Genomic DNA, 20,391 nt, shown 5'->3' with positions numbered 1-20,391 from the left:
CGGTACGTGTGCACAAGAAGTTTGATCTAATTCTGCCCAGATTGTAATTGCAACATGTTCTTCACAATGTGCTGCCTTTCATGCATGACAATTTGCACACAAAGCTCAAGGATTGGCATTGCGTGGCTGCGAACCAAAGAGCTTAAACCTCTAAGGATAAAGATCCATTTCACTCTATACCACATTCTCTGGCTCAACGGACTACTTAAATCAATATTTACACTCGTTACTGAAATTACACACTGTCAACAGTTCACAATACGATATTATCATAACTATTATACTATACAATCATATAGTACTATTTGCAGAGATAGGAACTGAATACGGTAGAAATGCTCTTGAAGGACGTCTTATCGAGATATAATAGTATGTGTGTTGAAACCCAGAATTGAAAATCATCTTTGGTTTTTTCTATGGACAATAATCAAAAAGAAATAGATAACACTAGCCATTAATCATTAATTTTAGCAGTTGCGTAGCCATGCACTTGGCGAGTGAAAAATATGAATGAAGTCGTGATGCCTGAAGAGTAACAAGAATACAGAATAAAACAAACAAACAGAATCAACATAAATAAAATGTAATGTAACACAACAAAAATCTATGACGATATCAACTTAATCTTTCTTGCCTTCGGATGTTTCTTCCTTCGACACTTCTTCCTCGTCATCTTCATCAACCTCTTCAATTTCAATATGTTTATCGTGGACATCCTCTTCGTCATCTTCCTCTTCATCTTCTTCAGCTACTTCGCCAGACATACCAAAGTGTGCCAACAAAGACTGTGCAGACGAAGTATCGAGATATATAACACCATTTTCATTGGTGATTGCATTACTTGCTAACAATTTCTGTAAGGAAATGGCACCACTTCCAAGGTCGGCGTCATCAATTTGACTCTCGGTCTGATTATTTTCGATATCACCTTCATATGCTTGTCTACCAAAAATGGAGCCTCCATTAGAAATACCAGATAAACCAGATCCGTTACTTCTGGAGTTAGGTGCTTGTGACTGTTGACCAATCTCGTAGAACTCACCGTACATCTGCTTATATATTTCCGAGTATGGCTTTGATATTGGCCCATACTTCAACGAGTCGTCTTTCTGAGCTATTTCAACTCTCTTGATTATCTTCTCATACCATTGCTCCAAAGTTTCATTGATACGGTTGTCCAAGAGAGCAACAATAGCGATGGACATATTATCACAGCCGATACCAGAACCGTCGCTGGTAGGGGCACAGCACAATTCCATAATTTCTTCACATATGTCGGTTAAAGACTTACGTTCGTAAATACCTCTTCTGACACATTCAACACACTTTTGCGACGTTAAACAATCCCAAATACCATCACAGGCCAAAATGACAAATTCGTCATTGTCGAGATTGATATCGTGCTGAATAACGTCTGGGTAACACGTGACAATCTGTTCTTCTGCTGGCAAGTCGATGTTCTTCTTGAACTCGAAATCACCAATACCACGGGATAAGGCCAAATTACCGTTAACTCTTCCCATATCAACGTAACCACCGGCAGAACAGATTCTTGCTTTTTCTCCTTCGTTGGAAGGCTTGTGATCGTACGATAAGGCTTTGGCAAAACCGTTGATAGACATGATAGTTCTGGAGTCACCGGCGTTACCACAGACAATCTTGTCTTCGGAAATAATCACAGAGGTAGCAGCACATCCACTTTCGTCGTCTCTCATGTAGAAGTCCTTGAGAATGGCTTGGTCACAGCTCAAGAAACCTTCCTTAAGGGCGTTGATGTAATCCTTCTTTTCAAATGCTTCAGTAGACTTGATTATTTGGTGCAAATGGTTTCCAGTAAAGATGGCGGCTTTTTCACCACCGTGACCGTCATAAACACCAAAGAAAGCTACACGTTCATTGGAGACACTTTCATCCTCCTTTTCATCGTCAGGCTTGATTTTGTCCTGTTTTTCTGACTCGGTTTCGTCTTCAGGTTCTAACTTGTACAAGTTCAAAACTGTGGAGTGAGCATCTTCCATGTTGATTCTCCAGCCTTGCATGCACGACAACCCGTAGGCGATGTGTTTGTCTTGGCCCAGTTCCGACTGCTTTTCAGTGACTGGTTGCGAAAGGATCTGACCCATAGTAGATTGTTAATTTAAGATGGATAATGTGATAAAGATCGGAAGATCTGGCAAAGATAGAAAATCGGGTAAAGATGAATTGTTATAGAAACTTGAAATGATAATCACTAGTTTCAATTCAATTGCTCCCCTTGTGTAAATTTGTAAGGGAATTGTGAATAAATATCTTCAGATCCGCGAAGTCAGATGAAGTTTTTTACTATAAATGAACAGAGATGCTCCACAAAATTTCAGCTTCAAGTTTGAGATTTCGGTCCCGGTCTTGAAATTTATTGTAGAATTGTAGCCGGTAAAATGGAATTGACTTTTCAGTAACTGATAAGGCAAACAATCTTGTACGGTGAAAGTAGTTCAAATTGCACTGATAAAAGACGGGTCTGAAACTAGATAGGCACCTATTTGGAGATTTCAACGACTTCAGTTCAGGCTTCTCTTGCAGGAGGGGATGGTTGCAGCGGCTCAGGCAGGCGGTTCACACAGGTGCCAAAGGAGACGTTTCGTAGCGATGATTCCCGTCAGACGTGTCTGCTCACTTGGTGAAAATAAATTAACGTCCAGAATTTATCAATTCTTTACAATCTTGAGAAGTCAGCTTTTGTTTTTTCTCACTTTTTTCTGATGTCAAAAAAGAAATTCGGTCACGTGAAGGCAGCGTTTCTCTGGCAGTGGCGAACATCGAATTTAACAAGATCTGCCGGGGCTCTGGCCGGAATTGAGTCTGGTTATGAAACTAAAGAATAGGAAAAGAATGCTGGAAAATGAAAGGAAACGATTTCAATTGGCTGAATTGGCTAAGCTTTGTTGAAATGGAATTTTAAATTCGTGTTTCTTTGTCTGTTCATATTTATCCTGTAATTTATGGCATACTAAAGCCCTTTCCATAAAGACAGCTGTACAGTAATCAAGTGTAGAAATTGTGGCCACAATTTAAAGTTATCTGTCCCCAAAGTGGAGGGCAGTGGGGAAAGTTTCATTCAGCTTCGGTTCCGACTCCCTTTTCCTATTGGAGGAGATATTAGGAACTAGAGAGGTTATTGTGAACTCCGCAGTTCCGGGGTCGTCCTCGGTTCTCAGTTTTTGTGTGGGACCTGAGTTTGAACTATAGGAAATTAAAATGAGATGATAATTGAGATGAAAAATCCATTGTTTGAATTCTGCTGACTTTTACTGATCTTTTTACTAACATTAAATGACAATTTGGCAATTGTAGCGAGCTTATTTTTTAAAGCAATTGACTTATTTTCTAATAGAGTCGTCCTTGATTCTTAAGTACTGACATCTCCTACACTTCTCTTGATCATTTTTACATTGCATACCTGAAGCGTCGCGTGCCTCGTAGGAATAAATAAACATATATATAAAAAACATAGAGATGAATCTGGTAGATGGACCTACCGTTATCAGCGCTGGTCCAATGTGAACGGGCTTCTCGATTTAGCAGTCGCTAGAATCGGATGAAAACTGAGGGGGCAAAACTAATGTCTTTGTTTGCAGAAAAGCTGGCGCTGGTTGAGCATTTTTGGGTAATCTCGTCTCTAAGGCATCATAAAGATCATAAGTATCGTGGGAAACAAGAAGATAATAATGGTTCGCTTACCTTCTCTATATCCGTTCTATCAATTCATTAGTTTTCATGAGCATGAGCATAATTGTATTAAGTACAAGCGATTTGGATAGTGGGGGAGAGGAATGATGGATCTATAATTACCGATACACGGTACTATTGGGGGCTCAAGCATATCATCTAGAACCATTTAAATGGGATAGATATTATTGTTTTTGTAATTTTCGAATGTTCTTCAATAAGGCTGTCTATTCAAAGCATTAAATCTCGTAAAATCAAGCTCCATTAATTCGTTAATATGTTTAACAGTGGAATAAGTCTTCTTTCATTAATTTTGGGGGTGTTCTAATCTGTATGGCTTCACTTTGGGCCCCAGATGCCGGAGTTCGACATTTCGTAAGGTGCGCCAGAAAGATTCAAGTTGTTGAACTTGTTGTTCAAAGGATCGTTGTTTCCGGAGCTATAATCTTCTAATTGAACATTGGATCCGTTCTGGTGCTGCAACGAAGTCATGCTGCCATTCAAATGCGCATGCTGACCGAATGGTTGGAATCTGGAGTTAATGTCAGTGGAAGCAAGTGGGGTGGTGGGCTGAGATGGATTTCCAAGAGCTTGGTTCTGGAAAAAGTGTTGCTGTTGTTGCTGAAGCCCTAAATGGTGGTTGTGGTGGTGCTGAGGTGTTGGAGAGTTGGTTATGGAATTCTGTTGATTCGAATGCTGACCCTGCTGCTGGTTGAAGTTTCCTCCAAGTGGTGGAGTTGATCTGATGTCTACATAAGATCTGTTATTGGAGGACCTCAAAAGAGAAGCAGCACTAGACGAAACCATAGTTGGTGTCACAACCTGTGGATTATTACTGTTACTATTGCCATTGTTCTGTTGTTGAGATTGTTGTTGAGGCTGTTGGTACATGTTGAACTGTTGAGGGTAGCCTCTTCCTTGTTGTTGTGGAGCTACAGGCTGTTGCTGCTGTTGTTGTTGCTGTTGCGGTGGTTGCTGACCAGGAGCCTGTTGATACTGAGAAAACTGCTGGATTGGGGTTGAAGTCTGTTGTCTTAATCTTGGAAGTGGTAAAGCAGATTGCGATTGCGATCTTAACAACTCCGGGTGAGCAGGATTCGAGGTAGTGGCAGCAGCTGCAGTATTGCCTCCAGTAGAAGCCAATTGGCCCAAATTCATCATGGACGAAGAGTGAGAGGGCTGGACTGGCTGCGAACCTAAAGCTGTTTGAGTAAGAGATTGGACTACATGGCCATGTTTTCTTCTGATGATTATCAAGCCGTTGTCGAACATCTCGAGCAAATTCAAGAAGTTGCATAAAATAGACAATATCTTTCTCTGAGTCAAGTTCAAATTAGCTGGCGAAATGGCAAGTTCAAAAACAGATTTGCCAATATCGTCTCTGAATAAGAGCAATTGTGAGTACAACTCCAACGTTTCGGAATCGTTGAAATTTAACTCCATAGGAGGTGTCGAAACCAAAAGTGCATTTAATGGCAATTGGAGATACAATCTCTCTGTGGTTCCACTGGGTGTCGCAGCACTAACACTCAAGTTTTTGGTAGCAGCCGTAGTAGACGCAGCAGACATCAACGAAGCAAGCGATGCATTAGAAGTGGAACGGTGTTGTTCTTCCAACTGGCCCCTTTTTTCTCTCTTTTCGCGTTCGATGCGTTCTCTTTCTTGTAAAGGCAACATCTTCTTGTACTCAACTCTCAACTTTCTGCCTCCGATTTCTCTTCCATTCAAATGGTTGACTACGAGAGATGTTTCTTCCGTAGACGTGAAGTTAGCAAAGGCCAAGCCTCGGAATACGCCGTTGTCGAAGTGGTAGTTGAAGGCATATGGCAAGGGCAAGTTGAGTTTGGTCATGACATCCAACAACTGCTCCTTCTTGATGGCAAAGGGGATATTCTTGATTACGATGGCAGTGGGGATCAACTCATCGTCATCGATGGTATCGGTATCGTTGATGGTATTGTTGACGGAGTTGTCATCATCTTTGCCAATATTCGAGCCAGATGGATCAGAAGACTGGAGTCCAGAGCTAAGTCCGGATCCTAGACCGCCTTGTTTTTCTTTCTGTTGGTATAACAGAGACGAGTCGAGTTTGCCTTTAGCATCCAAAGACGACAAAGTCGAATGTTGCTGCTGCTGCTGCTGTTCAACCCATGGCCCAACATTGGCGGAAGCAGCGACGTTGGAGCCCGAGTTTTGGTTCAACCACGAGTTCTGCAAGTTGAGTGTGTTTCTGGAAGTCGACCCTGACAATCTTTGGTGAGACATCTGTGGCGTGTTGTTGCTCGTGTTTGCGTTGGAGTTGGAGCCAATGTGATTGTTATGATTGCTGATATTGTTTTGGTTGTTTTGGTTGTTTTGGTTGCTATTAGAGGTTCCTCCGTATGTGGACGAGGCATAGCCTGAGGTAGAAGACAATGACGACAACGAGGGGCGGCGTTGCATGACGGAGTCCATCTGGTTAGGGGTAGCCGACAAGTTTCTCAAATCCATGGCACAGACACGGGAAAGGTGATGATGGTGGAGAAAACGGTGAGAAAACGAAAAGATTCAACAGAATAAATTGAATTTTGTTTTTGAATTTTTTGAATTTTCTGAATTCAATTTTGATTTTCTCGCTTTTCAGATGTGAACCCAAAAAAAGCGCTACATTTTTCGCTGGAAAAAACGCCAGCTGATTTCACTGAAAAGTGCGGAAGCCAAAGCGACTCGCACAGAAAATCACTTTTTGTGAAAAATCGCTGCGCACGGGTTTTTTCTCTGGTTCCGGATTTGAGAGAATTTGCAACTAGATGATCGGAAGAAAGAAAGCAACGAATTGTAGTGGAACAAGTGGGGAGAAAAAGGAACCTAACACAAGAATTCATTTTGTGACAGGATCTCTATTATTATTCTGGCATCTTCAGTTTTCCGATCTTGCACTTTTCTCTCTCAAGCTTCCCTCATAATATGTCACGCCGCACGGCCCTACGACTGTGTCTATCTTTTCTTTGCGCGACATTGTCGTGGATACTCCAAACAAATCAACATGCGACATTGTCGTCGAATTTTTCAGTTCAGGATACGTGTGAACTCAGCTATACAATTTTGTAGGTTGAATGACGGTATTCCTCAACTAATCGTTACAGTCATAGCACCATTATGGTATGTAGATGTTCTTCTTATAGGGCTCAGCTCTGAAGGTTGTCGTTCAGATCCAGTTTCGAAAAGATTTTCCAAACGATACCCATGTAATATGAATCCAACGCTTCGATAACAAAGCTACTTCAAATTGAAAATAGTCGATTTGGTTTCACGTTTGGTATTCTTCAAGCTAGTATAGCAGATTTGCCGCCTTATTTCCGATCAATACTAACTTATTTCATCAGTCTTCCTCCTCTGCAGCTCCAGGTGGTTTGAGATCCGCCGTCAAGAGAAAAACTACTGCCGACAAGAAGGCTTCCACCGCTAATGCCTTGCCTTTGTCCACCAGAGCCGCCGGTGCTGGTGGATCTTCTTCTACCATGATGAAGTTGTTCACTGACGAAGCCCAGGGTTTGAGAGTCGACCCATTGGTAGTGTTGGTGTTGGCTGTTGGTTTCATCTTCTCCGTCATCATCTTGCACGTCTTTGCCAAGATCACCGGCAAGTTCACTTAAACATAGCCATCATTAACATTATAAAGAACGTTTGGTTGTCTCTTGGGCTTGTAGGTTGTTTCATTGTGTTGCTTGATGTAATAGGTGCAACCACAACTTTCAGGATACATAGTCAAGTCTTTAAAACACTTCTCCCTCCATATCTTTGTCATAGATATCTCACATACTAATTCGTAAACACAACTGCATTAGTCTGGTCTCTAGGTTTATTATATATTTCTGTGTATATATACAATGAAAAGCTAACAAGATTACCTGCTATGTCTATTTACATGTCCTTTAGTAATGCCTGAACAACAGCAATAAACCCATCTCGATGTACAAAGTGCTTCACGTCTTTACCGGACTCATCAAAATCTACTCTCCACTCAAACAGATAGTCCGTGCTATCATGAAGTTTTTTCCAGCTCAACTGGTCTTCTTCAACGTAACGCTTTCCTCTGACTTCAATCTCTATAATAGGATACTGCTTACCCAAGATGACAGCCAATGGAATCCCAAGAAGATTGGACTGGTTAATCTTCTTCCCTAAACCAATCTTGGCACGATTGTCGAGTCTGTAGTCTACTGAGTTATCATTGAGAGTGTTATAGAATGATTCGTAGCTTTCACCAGACTCACTCTTCGCACCTTCGATTATGGTCATAGTCCACGGAGCTATGCTTTGGGGCCAATTCAACCCTTTGTCATCCCTATTGATCTCACCTATCGAGGCTATGATTCTGCTGACTCCAATACCATAGCATCCCATAATCAAGTTTCTTCTTTCCACTTGACCCTTTTCATTGACAGGAAAATCCATGCTACAGTCTAGAGGCTTGGAATATTTATCTCCCAAATAGAATGTGTGTCCAACTTCAATTGCCTTGTTTGAATGTAAATGACCCTCTTCGCATTTTCCACAAAGCTCCCCTTCTATAGCAGATATGATAGGAATGTCGGTGAAGGTAGTTATGAGAGATCTGTTGATAAAGGAGATAGGGAAGTCAGGAAAGTTTGCTCTAGAATGAAGTCTAGCATCCATGATCCTGACAATACTTTTCGAAATCAAGGTGTCTTCATTGGAGAACTCCTTAAGAATAGTCTCTTGGTCGTCGAAATCGAGATCCAAATCAGGAATCTCGTTCTTGACGAACTTGGGTTCTAATGTTCTGGATGATGGATAATAAGCACACACCAAAGTAGATCTGTCAACAGTAGTGAAGTATCTTACTGCCACTTCAATGGATTGCGATTCGTCGACCTCCTGTTCGGGATATGATAAAGTCTTTTCCACATTGGAAACGCTGCCACAACCATCGCAAGTATAGATGATATCTTCCCCAGTATCGTCTATGTAGTGCCATTCGTGGCTCAAGGAGCCTCCGATATCGCCGCTATCAGCCTCTGCTTTCGTATAGGGCAACTTCAAGTCCCCGAATATCTTTGTATAGGCCCCTATAACACTTTGGTAGGTGGTCATGGCATCTTTTTCTGAGGCATCGAAGGAGTAGGCATCTTTCATCATAAACTCCTTCCCTCGCAATAATCCTCCACGAGGTCTCTTTTCGTTTCTGAACTTGGGATTGATCTGGTAGTACAACAACGGCAAGTTTTTGTAGCTGGAACTGTTGTTCGAGACGTAGTTGACAATATCTTCTTCAGCCGTGGGCAGTAGTATGTACTCTTCTCCTTTCAACTTGAACAATTCCAGGCTATTGTCCCAACGGCCAGTTTTTCTCCACAGTGAATGGTGGGAAAGGAGTGATAGTTTCACCTCCTCGAAGCTGATTTCGTCCATTCTTCGACGAATGATGTCGCTGATTTTGTTCATGATCGTGAGTCCTATGGGAGACCAGTTGACCAAGCCTGCTCGAGGCTGGTTGATGAGATTCAACTGGACCAACAATTCGTGGGTAGGTAAATTTTTCGAGTAGTTGAAAGTATCGACATGGTTGCAATAGAGTCGGGGCACCGTCTTGATGTGCACAAACCGTCTGGAGAGCATGACCGCCGTTAGTAGAAGGAGGTTTGCAGTAGATCTGGGTAGTGCTAGAATTTTTCACAACCAAATCATGTTGAAGTCTATTTGGTGCGATTCGCAGTGCGAAAAGGTTGCTACAGTGCGGCTCACAGTTGAGTAGAGAAAGTGGAGCAATTTTGCACCCGTTCCATATCTTGAGATAATACGGAACGAACCCTACAAAAGAGAGAGTTCAGATTGAGAGCGTATACTCGGCTGGCATCAGCAATTCACACTGCAATTCACACTGCAATTCACACTGCAATTCTTCAAGAAGCTGTTGAGTTACAAAATCTGTATATATTAAATACATACTGTGTTAATACAAACTTAGATATTTATTCAGTCTGTGGGGGCAATTGCCACCATTGCTGAGACTGTTCAGTGTCTACTTGCTAAAGAGATCCTTGATTTTGCTGGAATACTCGGTGTACACGTCATCACCGTAAGCCTTCAACTCTGATACAGACTTGTTCAAGTCTTCCTTAGCTTTCTGGGCTGCCTTCTGGTAGGCTGGGTCTACTCCCTTACTAGCCTTTTCGATAGCCTGCTCATATTGGGCTCTTGCATTCTCGAACGTATCGATTGCTCTTTTCTTTTCCTGGCTGAAACGAGAATTCAACTTGGACTTACTATCTTCGTAGGTAGACGAGATTTCGTCTGATTTCTTAGAGCCCCAGGAGAACCATTCATTAGTGGTCTTCTCAGCTTCCTTCAGAGCGGATGTAAGAACGTTTTCTACGTCTTTTTCCCTCTTGCCGAACCAGTCGAACCATGAATTGGCTGTAGCCTCAGCTTCGGTGGCAAGCTTCTCAACAGCCGATTTCTCAGACTTGCCGAGAGAATTGATGAAGTCAATGTAGCCATGCACAGTCCGAGTTACTCTCGATTTTTCCTCCTTGACGGAAGCAGCCAAGTCGGCCACAACGTCGCCACCAGAGCTCACAGTCTTCTTGATGTCGTCGACGATTGAAGCCGCTTCCTTAGTGTCGGTAGCCAGGGGAGCCGGGTACAATTTCGTGTCTTTGAGTGTGTCTGACAATTCCAGTGTCTTTTTCGACAAGTCTGTCTTGCCCTTGTCAATCTTGCTTGTCAACTTCTGTTGTAAGTTGGAAGCCGACTCGGCAGCTTTATGTTCGACCCGTTCCAATTCCTGGTGGATCTGGTTGGGACGGGGGAAAATGGGCTGCACGTTTTGGTCATAGTAGTAGACCCCACCAGCAATGGCTGTGGCAGCAAGAATATACTTAGAGGACGACATGGTATGAAACTACTTGGAGGAAGAAAAGAAATGAAGTGTCAACACAATTGCCTAACTACTCTACATAATTATATAAATGACATTCCACTACCGGTCAGGGGATAAAATGAATGATAGCCTATGATTGCCCATGCCATTGTGTGGTTACCATTTTCGGGAAGAGGGCATACAAGGACCAGTGCCCACGTTATGGATGATACATGCACGGATAGATGGGAGATGAAAGCTGGAGGAGATTTATGGATTTTGCCAGCAAAGAGAATTTTGTATGGACGAGTTTCCTGTGATTTCTAAGTATGTTCAATTGCTTCGCTAATTTCTGTGACTTTTGTGGTTTCTAGAAAGCTCCGACCTCTGTCTTTCGGAAATTGATCATTCTTGAACTAGGCCCTCTCTCAACTTGTTTGTGCTCTCTTAGTCCTTAGTCAAAAGCTAAGATCGAGAATACTCTGGAATGTTAATCATGGAGAGAGTGTCAGATCTAGAGTTCTCTACTGGTTTGGTTCACTACTCTGATCAACTATTCTGTTACGTCAGCACTCGTCTTGGGTGCCACCCTTGTCCTCTTATGCAATGGAAGTTTCTCTGTACTGACTTTTGATTCTGTGCAGCCACTGTGCGCAATCGTGAAACAGAGCCATAGTTAGTGGAATTTAAGACCATTTTATCAGTAGCTGGAATGAAAACGATTATCACCAGGAGAAGGAGCTGTGATTCTACTTGCGACTTGTCAGAGTAGAATAGAATATACCTCTAGACTGCCAACACCAGTCTGACAGTCATTCACAGTGAACTGTAAGTGCTCATTTAGCTACGGATGGATCTTTACCGGCTGCGAAAATCCTCTTCGGCCAACAATTGCAAACTCAAATATTTCTGGAAGTCTTCCACTTTAGTTGCAACGCTGTAGTCATTACCTCTTGCATCTGATAGGGACGTATCCCTTAATCACATGATTTGTAACAGAAGTGAAAAACTTTTCAGTTGTGTCCATGCGTTAATCTCTCTATCTTATGACCTCATCCAGGCAAGAAACTACACTGCCACAAACAACTCATCTCACTCCTACATAGAAAAGGACTTTCTATGGAATCCTTATTTATTGGTTTCGGAAATGTCCTTGTAAAATCCTCAGAATATATTTTTCACATTTCAGTCACAAATTTTCGCAATTTAGTTGCAATTTTGTCCATTGGACAAAGATATCAATTGTTCAAGATAGCAATCAATAGGTAAAACACGCTCAATTACCTCAGTTCCAGATGCAAAACAACACTCAGTTTGAAATTGAATCTATGACTCAACCTCTCTATTCATTCTATAAATAATCGGTGCCTCCGTCGCGAAAAAGTAACGCAACGAGAGATCTCAAGATGTCCTAGTTCACTCGCTTAGGCAGACTCATCTCCCCTTCGTGTAACTATATAACGTTCGCCAGTATTGTGACTGTAATGAATACAGGCCAAGCATATGAGGCTATGGACTGCCTTACCGTATGCCATTGGAAATGAATCCGGTTTTTTCCCTGTAGCCTCATACTGTAACGCAGTTGATCCGATGCGCAACATCTGATGTCAAAAGAAAAAGGGTGCAAAAAAAAAAAAATTGCTGCGCTATCGCGACTCACAGAGATGACTCAGGCCACTTCCATTACCCATAATGGAACAGAGGTCCCGAGGCTATGGTTATTGAACAATAATGAGGCAACCTATTTTCTTCTAGCTGCAGTGCTGTACCTGTCATCGTACATCGCAATTTCTGGTTGCGATGAGTTATTTCTCAAGTATGGTGATGGCTTGTTTAGACACGGTAGATCTAGAATGGTACGAAATAGTATATAAAGAAAGAAATACTCCCCTCCTGGCAGATGCTAAGTTTTCCCTATACTATATCAAAACCACTTAGTGTGTTCCATCACTTATAATTATCAATAATGCTTTCCTTATTTTCTAGACCTGTCATGAGAGCTGCTGCTCCAATATTGTCCCGTGGCCTTAGCATGCACATGGGCAATATGGCTGGAGGTCCAATGCTACCAACTTTCACCAAGTTGTTATTCGGAGCTTCCATATACGCTGCCCTTAGCGTAGGAATTGCTGCTACTGCTGAGAAGAAACACTATGGCCATCTTTTCAGACAACTCGGACAGATGTAATCCAACTGACATCAACACCATTGGCCACGACCAACAACGCCTACAAATAATATGGTGCCTGGCACGTAGTGCTGGCACTACTGGGTAATCTAAACTTTCTAGATATTTATATACGGTAACGACATAGAATACGTAATTAATGCAAACTTCAATCGAAGCAAATCCTATGTAATGAGCCGGTAAAAAGTAACCTGAATATGTGAATAAGTCTATAATGGATATGTTGAATATGCATGGAAAAAGAATTAAAAATGAAGTTGGAGTCTATTTAACTTTTCTTTTAGAAATACTAATCTTGTAAAACAAGATAGTACAGTCTAGTAATGAAGGGTATTCTCTAGTATACTTGTTTCAACCCTTGGCCGGGAACGCGTCTCCAGTATCTCTTAGCATCACCAAAGAGCAATTCTCGACTAAGCTTCCAGACATCGAGTAGAATGTCCTTCCTAGGGAGAAACTCAGGGAACGCCACCTTGATGATGTTGTCGTTGTTTGTCTTTCCCACAGCACTGCTTTTGGTGAGAATACAGAGATAGAAGATCACCTGGCCATAGCCATGGAACCCTTCATGGATCACTAGATCTATGGTATTGCTGACGGGGATGAAGCACTCGCTTCTGTACTGAAATTTCCAGCTCTTTCTCGACAGAAGCTGTACTCCTAATCCTTTCATAACTGTGATTGAATCTTCAGGAACTTGCTTAAGAGAAACAAGCACGATAAGTGATACCAATATGGCTATTACCACACTTTCAGATCGCTTGATCTCAAGCTCCCATATGCTATTTATGCTGAAACTGACCAACCTGTCACGCAAAAGTACTCTGCCAGTAAAAGCTGCAAGTACAGCTATTAATATTGCTAGCAAAGGCACTTTGAATCGTGTCACCGGATCTTGTCTTCTGTTCCTCACTGTGAACTTTATCAAATTGAGATCCAGAACATTATTATCTTGAACAGAAGGAGTGATATCTAGAACGTAGTCTTTCGGCGACGACATATCTATTCTCTTTTGCTTTTGCTATGCTTTAATATACAGCCTTCATAGACCATCGCTACCTGTCAAAGAAGAACCAGTTGAAAAGTCCAGGTTATCGCTTTCATATACCCAATTGGGACGGCTACTCAATTGATATATACTGAGGGAAGAGTCATATTATAAGTGAGCGCACGTGACTTTATGTAATTTCTATAAATTGGAATCTGCTTCAGCCATATTCTTTTTAACTCCTGCCAGCTACATGTTGCATTTAATTTGGCTGCTAAGTCCGTTTGTGTCATTTCTGTATATTTACCACTTAGGCAAAAAACCCGAGTTTGCAGAATTGCAAAAAGTGTCTCTAATACTCATTAACTTCTAATCGTTTTATTATCTCGTTTCTCATACTGTTTCTGCGTCTTGGTGTTTCTTGACATCGTCAACAGACCCAACCACCATTTCATTCTTACGTAATTCTTTGATTCTCTCAGCTCTGGTCATGGGCTTGGAACCGGTTCTGATTTCAATTTCTCTTCTTCTGCTCTCTTCAGCATCTTCTCGTATTGCTCTTTCCTTTTCTTGGGCAATCTGCGCCATACTTTCCTCATGTTCGATTCGTACCTGTTGCAATTGTATGTTGTAGTGTTCCAAAGTTTCAATTTTCTTGTCGGCAGAAGAGCAATAAGCTTCGAAATTGGCTGGGAGTTTTCTCTTGAGTGCCATTTCCACAACTTCAGGGAACTTCTTTTCTTCCAAATTGAACTTCATCTTGATTTGCTTTCTGGATCTATAAGGAAATAACTGGGCAATCAACGAGAAATCTGTACCAAATGTACTTAATGCCTGGTAGAATTGTATCATCTCGTCGTTTGTCCAACGATCAGTGTGTCTTCTCTTTGAATACGTAGAGGAAATGATAGGGCTCTCGAACTCATTGGCTATCTCTACTTTCAAACCAGAATTGTCTGCCTTTAGATGTCTAGAAACAACAGTAGAATCTGTGTCCAAACTAATCCTACCTTCGGCATCAAGATTCAACTGTAAACCACCACTGGGCTGCGAAGGCTCATCGTCTCCATCCAATATGCTCTTCGCTACCTTTGCATTTGAATTTTTGTCTGATTCATTCAAATTCTTCCCTCTTTCCTCTTCACGTGCCTCTATCTCCTCCACAGGTTTTCTTTCTATACGGGCCAAGTCTCTATATCTCCTTCTGTCATCACGCTTTTTCTTGAGTGCAACCTCAGCTAACTGCACACTTGTAAAGTTAGAACTGGTCTTTCCAATGGGCAAGCTGGGTTTACACAAGTCTCTCATGGTCATGGTATCTACCTCAATCTCGATACCGGCATACAAACCAACATCTTCATTCTTTACAGTATTAGGCAACTGTCTGATATTTTCGATTGTCGTTTCTAAAATTGGAGGAGCAATAGGTACTAACTCTGCATGTTGAGTCTGATCACTGATTTTAGGCAATTCTTCGATCTTTTGCTCGACTTCGTCCTTAGACTTCAATCGGTACTTTCTCAACCGTTTACTCTCTGGATCAACAGCAACCACATATTCCGAGTTTACATTCGAAGTAGGAGCCTCACGAGCTTCTGCACGGGCACGTTCATCAGCTTCATCAGCTTCAATTTGGTCGGCAGCTGTCGCAGGGTTGGCAGCAATATTGGCTCTGATCTTGGCTCTTTTCTCTGAAGGTCTGATTGGAGCCAGTGATCTCCTTCTCTTAGTAGACTTAGCCACAGGAATGTTGATTCTTGCGGGAACATACTGAGAATCTGCTTCAGAAACAGAAGGCGGTTTCAACGAGACCGAACCTGATCTACTCCTTATCGTAGTTGATGTTATTCCAGATAATCTACGCACAGACGACTGACGCCTACTCATTTGGTTCTCTTCTGGCAACTTGAAAACTTCATCATCAGAATTATCGCTGAACTCTTCAGCATTTTGATATGACTCAGAAGGCTTTTCCGGGGCTGCAGGTGTTGCATCAGATGTCACAACCTTGTCTTCATCTAATCTCTTAGATGTATCCATAGGATCAATGTCTTCTTCCGCTACTAGTTCTGGCTTCTTGGGAGATTCATTAGTCAAAGAGAACTTGAACGAAGGTTTATTGTTATTTTCATTATTGACAACAGGCTTATCTACATCATCTTTTTGAGAGACGTTTTCTAAATCCTTCTCTGGTTCTTGTTCAACTCCCTTTTCAGATTGTTTAGGTTCTTCAGGAATAACTTGTGTGCTTTCAGGAGTGGCCGTTTGGGGAGGTAACAACGTCTTGAGGGATTCTTGTGGTACCACATCTTGATCCTCAGCTTCTATGGCACTCATGGTCTTTTCCATGCCTGGAATTGTAAATCCATCTTGAGAAGGTTTGTGCACTTGGGTAGCTGGAGGAGTTATACCACCAGAAACTGACAGGTTTTTCCTTCGAATAACCTTTTTCTTTATCTTGGGCGCAAAATGCGTGCCCTTCTTGACAATACTACTCATTTCTTCTCGAGAGGTTGCACTTATTTGTGAAAAGAAGAAACCATATCTTCTTGTATTGATCTATGACTTTTTTGTTTACTATATTCAGAAACATCCATGCCGCACTATATAACCATGATATCAGCAAGCTGCTCCAAGTTGCGCGATGAGATTCTCCATTCCTGGAGCATCTTACTGCTGAGAGTGCACAGAAATTTTTCACTATCTACATAATTAATTTCTACTTTCTAGGTGAAAGAGTATCAAACGATTTATATTTCCACGAGCTTCACATTTTCTGTATAGCTGAATCGGGAAAATGCGTGCTCAAGCTCTTTATGACTGGTCACTTGCAGCTGAATCCGACAATTGGGTGCTAAACCTCGAGTATTATGCTCATAACCAACTGTTCATCTCATCATCCAGTAACGGCTCACTTCATGGGTTTCTGGTTGCTAGTCTCAGCAGTTCGCCATATTTCTCGATTCCGAATGCTCATGAATCGAGTATAAACAGTATAAAAAAAATAGACGACTTCACGTTAGCCTCTTGCTCTACCGACGGTGTGAAGATATGGGACCTTAGAGCTGGTTCTACTCCAGTTCACACCCTTACCAACACCAAGAACTCCAACTTCCTCAGTTTGGGGTATGGTCACAACCTCTTGGCAGGTGGGACAGAGTTGGTGGGTGTCGATGCCGAATTGCATATTTGGGATTTGAGAAATCCAACTGAAGTCGTCAGATCGTTTGTGGACTCACACCATGACGATATTACATGTATCGAATTCCATCCTACCATTTCTAATTACTTGATGTCTGGCTCAACAGATGGATACGTCAACATATACGATCTCAACGAAAAAGATGAGGACGATGCCTTGCACCAAGTGATTAACTTTGCCTCGGTTCATTCGTGCCATTTCACGGGTCCAAAACGAATTTCTATACTTTCTCATATGGAAACTTTAGCTTTCTACGAATTGAATGACACCAATTATGAAGTTATTGCTGAACCAGAGCCAAATGATCTTGGTGATGTGAGATCAAAATGGCCTGATTGTGAGTATATCGTAGATCTCAACACTCAAGGATATGTTGGCGTGGGTGCAAATTCGCAGAGAAAATTCTCTCTTTTTCCATTTGATATTGCCCACGAGAAAATCGACCTTTCCCGACCTACATGGTTTGCTGATGCACATGGAGAAGAGATTGTTCGTGACTTAGTTGTGATACCAAATACAAGAAATGCATTGACTTGCGGAGAGGACGGTCACATCAGATTATGGGAGATGCCCTATGAGTTAGAAATAGCATCCAATTCTCCACAAGTAGCAGAAGAAGGTACACAAGACATAGAGGTGGACTCTGATCTGGATAGTACAAAGAAAGAGAAGAAAGAAAAACATAAAAAACACAAGAAGGAAAAGAAGGAAAAGAAAGATAAAGAAAAGAAAGAAAAGAAAGAAAAGAAAGACAAGAAAGACAAAAAGGACAAGAAGAAAAAGAAGAGCGACGTCAGGTTCAAACCCTATTAAGCATTTTAGATTTAGAATATAGATTTACTTTTTCTACGATAAACACCATTTCTGCATTGAGTTCATTCTTATCAGACTATGTACATTTAGAAACGTCTAATGATGTCGTCGATGACTTCTTGAGTAGTAGAAGAACCACCCAAGTCAGGAGTCTTGATCTTGTCTTCAGAAAGGTTAGCATCGACAGCTTCGTAGATCTTTGCGGCAGCCTTAGGGTAGCCCATGAATTCCAACATTAAGGCGGTGGATCTGATGGTAGCGACAGGGTTTGAAATACCCTTACCTTCAATGTCTGGAGCCGAACCATGACATGGTTCACCAATGGCGAAGCTGTCACCAACGTTAGCCGATGGAACAACACCAAGTGAGCCAACAAGAGCAGCAGCTCCATCACTCAAGATGTCACCATACAAGTTAGGAGCCACGACAACATCGAAGATTTCCGGTTCTCTGAACATACGGTAGACCATGGAGTCGACAATCTGTTCCTTGTAGTCGATACCTGCGTATTCTTCATGGTTGGCATCATAGACGTTTCTGCAAGTTTCTCTGAACAAACCATCAGATTGCGACAATACATTGGACTTGTGGGTCACTGTGACGGAAGGCTTGGAGTGCAACGACTTCAAGTTTGGAGATGCATCTCTAATTGCCTGTCTTTGCAAGGCAATGTCGTAGGCGACCTTGGCGATTCTGGTGGTAGCAGTCTCGGTAATTCTCTTGATAGCCTCAGCAACCTTGGTACCATCTTCAGCTTTGTAGGTCTTTTCTTCCTTGATGTACAAATCTTCGGTGTTTTCTCTGACGATGACCATATCGACTGGTCTGCCGATTCCTTCAACAGATTTGACAGGACGTACATTAGCATACAATCCTAACTTCTTTCTCAATGCGACAATGGGAGAAGAGTAGCCTGCTACCTTAGTGGTTGGAGAAGACACAGCGCCAAAAAGAGCACCGTCACATTCGTTCTTCAACACTTCCACAGTCTTGTCTGGCAAGGCAGTTCCAGTCTTCTGGAATAATTCGAAACCGGCATCCAAGTTGACAAACTCGAACTGCAAGTCGAGGTCCTTGGGAAGGTTCTCGAGAATAGCTTTACCTGCTGGAATAACTTCCCGGCCAATCCCATCACCAGGAATCAACCCGATTTTCAAGCTCTTGAGAAGAGAGGCCGAGGTTGTGAAAGTACGACGGAAGGCGGTTCTGGAAGACAACATAGCAATTGGACAACTACAGCGTGTGGAAGTTGAATACTAGAAAAGAAAGAAAAGAATACGAAAAGATCTGAGAGAAAAAATGAATTCAGATCTGAAAAATTCATCCAAAAACTTCCCTATCGAAATCCGCATGCACAATCTGGGGCAATCAGAGCGATTTCGGCATGGGTTAGACCCACAGATGACTCATGTCACGTGTACGTTATCACAAACGCCGTATTTGACATAGTTTAAGGAGTCATCATAGAGAGTACTAAGCCAAATATGATCTTATATTGAAGTATAGGGAATTTAGAGAGATGGAAATATTTCGATTTTTGGTTTTTGGGTGCAAAATTTAGTTTTTCAAATTATGTGACTACTTGCCTTCGTAAGCTTCTGTCAATATATACTGTCATTTTTATGCATCTATCAGGATTTCTCCTTTTAGATGTCTCTTTCTTTCTACGACTTATTATTGGTTCTTTCGTAGAAACAGTATATTTCTGTTGCATATATACAAGAAGCAAAAAGTATGTAAAGATGAAGGTCGTACAACAAGTTCATTAGTACATTACAGGGATTCCCCTTCAGTGATTTTATAAACATCTCATGAATAGTTGGTCATTTTCGTGATTAGTTATCCTCACCCTTGACCAAACCGACCTTGGCTGGTCTCAACACTCTGGAGTTCAAAGTGTATCCGTGCTGTTGTACGTGGAAAACAGTACCGGGTTCCTTGTCTGGTTGTGGGACTTGGAAGGTTGCCTCGTGCTGGTTAGGATCGAATTGTTGGCCAATTGGATCGATCTTTTCTATGCCGTGTCTGCTCAAAGTCTTTTCAAAGATGTTTCTTGTCATGTTGACACCTTCGTACAAGCTCTTGACCTCTTCGTTGGTCTTCAATGTTTCTTCCTTGACAGACTCAAGTGCCAAACTGAAGTTATCCAACGACTCTAACAAGTCTTTGGCGAACTTTTGCAAAGCAAAGTCTTTAGCTTTTTGAACTTCCAACTTTGTAGTGTCTTGCAAGTTACGGAAGTCAGCAATGGATCTGGCGTAGTGGTTCTTCATGTTGGCAAGTTCTTTGTCTTTAGCATCGAGCTTTTCCTTCAATTCATTGATGGCCTGTTCTTCAGCAGAAATGGCTGGTTCTTCGGCAGAAGCCTCACCCTCCTTGACAGGTTCCTCACCTTCAACAGGCTTTTCTTCTTTGTTTTCCTTGGCTGCTTCAGTAGAGGCAAATCTGTAGGAAGTCAATCTTGGAGCTGTAGTGGCAAGAGGCAGCACAAACCTGGCAGCTTGTTGTATGCCATTGCGAGCAAGAACGGATCTCGTCACGCTTCTAGTCAATGGTGTCAATGCTCTTCTGTACATTATTTTGGAATGGATGTTAACCGTATGAGAAAGAATAGAATCGAATTCAAA

The 20,391-nt window shown here is 41.9% G+C and overlaps 10 protein-coding genes across 10 annotated transcripts; 2 read left to right on the top strand and 8 right to left on the bottom strand. All coding sequences in view use genetic code 12, as the record gives it.

Moving 5' to 3' along the window:
• Positions 1–620: 620 nt before the first annotated feature.
• On the bottom strand, positions 621–2,647 carry PICST_85643 (predicted protein; the record flags this gene model as incomplete). The annotated part of the gene is made up of 2 exons (XM_001386524.1): positions 753–2,647; positions 621–731 (listed from the first exon to the last, which is right to left on the bottom strand). The coding sequence occupies exons 1-2, from the start codon at positions 2,121–2,123 to the stop codon at positions 621–623; spliced, it is 1,482 nt and encodes a 493-aa protein (XP_001386561.2). The 5' UTR covers positions 2,124–2,647.
• Positions 2,648–3,331: 684 nt separating this feature from the next.
• PICST_68534 (predicted protein) lies at positions 3,332–6,226 on the bottom strand. Its single transcript, XM_001386523.1, has 2 exons — positions 5,789–6,226; positions 3,332–5,734 (listed from the first exon to the last, which is right to left on the bottom strand). Exons 1-2 carry the CDS (start codon positions 6,196–6,198, stop codon positions 4,048–4,050), a joined length of 2,097 nt encoding a protein of 698 aa, XP_001386560.1. The 5' UTR covers positions 6,199–6,226; the 3' UTR covers positions 3,332–4,047.
• An 847-nt stretch (positions 6,227–7,073) lies between these two features.
• Positions 7,074–7,343, top strand: PICST_64118 (predicted protein; the record flags this gene model as incomplete). The annotated part of the gene is made up of 1 exon (XM_001386701.1): positions 7,074–7,343. A coding segment is annotated over one exon (270 nt), but the record flags the coding sequence as incomplete, so codon positions are not given.
• A 268-nt stretch (positions 7,344–7,611) lies between these two features.
• On the bottom strand, positions 7,612–9,330 carry PRS3 (prolyl-tRNA synthetase, cytoplasmic; the record flags this gene model as incomplete). Its single annotated transcript, XM_001386522.1, has 1 exon — positions 7,612–9,330. One exon carries the CDS (start codon positions 9,328–9,330, stop codon positions 7,612–7,614), a length of 1,719 nt encoding a protein of 572 aa, XP_001386559.2.
• Positions 9,331–9,632: 302 nt separating this feature from the next.
• PICST_68533 (predicted protein) lies at positions 9,633–10,606 on the bottom strand (the record flags this gene model as incomplete). The annotated part of the gene is made up of 1 exon (XM_001386521.1): positions 9,633–10,606. One exon carries the CDS (start codon positions 10,604–10,606, stop codon positions 9,734–9,736), a length of 873 nt encoding a protein of 290 aa, XP_001386558.2. The 3' UTR covers positions 9,633–9,733.
• A 2,492-nt stretch (positions 10,607–13,098) lies between these two features.
• On the bottom strand, positions 13,099–13,761 carry PIG7 (Phosphatidylinositol N-acetylglucosaminyltransferase subunit H (Phosphatidylinositol-glycan biosynthesis, class H protein) (PIG-H); the record flags this gene model as incomplete). Its single annotated transcript, XM_001386520.1, is given in 2 exon segments — positions 13,099–13,552; positions 13,568–13,761. 2 exon segments carry the CDS (start codon positions 13,759–13,761, stop codon positions 13,099–13,101), a joined length of 648 nt encoding a protein of 215 aa, XP_001386557.2.
• Positions 13,762–14,142: 381 nt separating this feature from the next.
• PICST_64595 (predicted protein) lies at positions 14,143–16,248 on the bottom strand (the record flags this gene model as incomplete). The annotated part of the gene is made up of 3 exons (XM_001386519.1): positions 14,143–15,717; positions 15,757–15,894; positions 15,991–16,248. 3 exons carry the CDS (start codon positions 16,246–16,248, stop codon positions 14,143–14,145), a joined length of 1,971 nt encoding a protein of 656 aa, XP_001386556.2.
• A 298-nt stretch (positions 16,249–16,546) lies between these two features.
• PICST_91430 (predicted protein) lies at positions 16,547–17,766 on the top strand (the record flags this gene model as incomplete). Its single annotated transcript, XM_001386700.1, has 2 exons — positions 16,547–17,606; positions 17,670–17,766. 2 exons carry the CDS (start codon positions 16,547–16,549, stop codon positions 17,762–17,764), a joined length of 1,155 nt encoding a protein of 384 aa, XP_001386737.2.
• Positions 17,767–17,850: 84 nt separating this feature from the next.
• Positions 17,851–18,984, bottom strand: LYS12 (homo- isocitrate dehydrogenase; the record flags this gene model as incomplete). The annotated part of the gene is made up of 1 exon (XM_001386518.1): positions 17,851–18,984. One exon carries the CDS (start codon positions 18,982–18,984, stop codon positions 17,851–17,853), a length of 1,134 nt encoding a protein of 377 aa, XP_001386555.1.
• A 615-nt stretch (positions 18,985–19,599) lies between these two features.
• On the bottom strand, positions 19,600–20,211 carry PICST_64096 (predicted protein; the record flags this gene model as incomplete). The annotated part of the gene is made up of 2 exons (XM_001386517.1): positions 19,600–20,111; positions 20,157–20,211. Coding segments are annotated over 2 exons (567 nt in total), but the record flags the coding sequence as incomplete, so codon positions are not given.
• Between the last annotated feature and the right edge of the window lie 180 nt (positions 20,212–20,391).

This window comes from Scheffersomyces stipitis, chromosome 8 (assembly GCF_000209165.1).
Source record: "Scheffersomyces stipitis CBS 6054 chromosome 8, complete sequence".
Taxonomy (NCBI): Eukaryota; Fungi; Ascomycota; class Pichiomycetes; order Serinales; family Debaryomycetaceae; genus Scheffersomyces; species Scheffersomyces stipitis.
The sequence above is the reverse complement of the archived record's forward strand: the minus strand, read 5'-3'. Positions and strand labels throughout refer to the sequence as shown.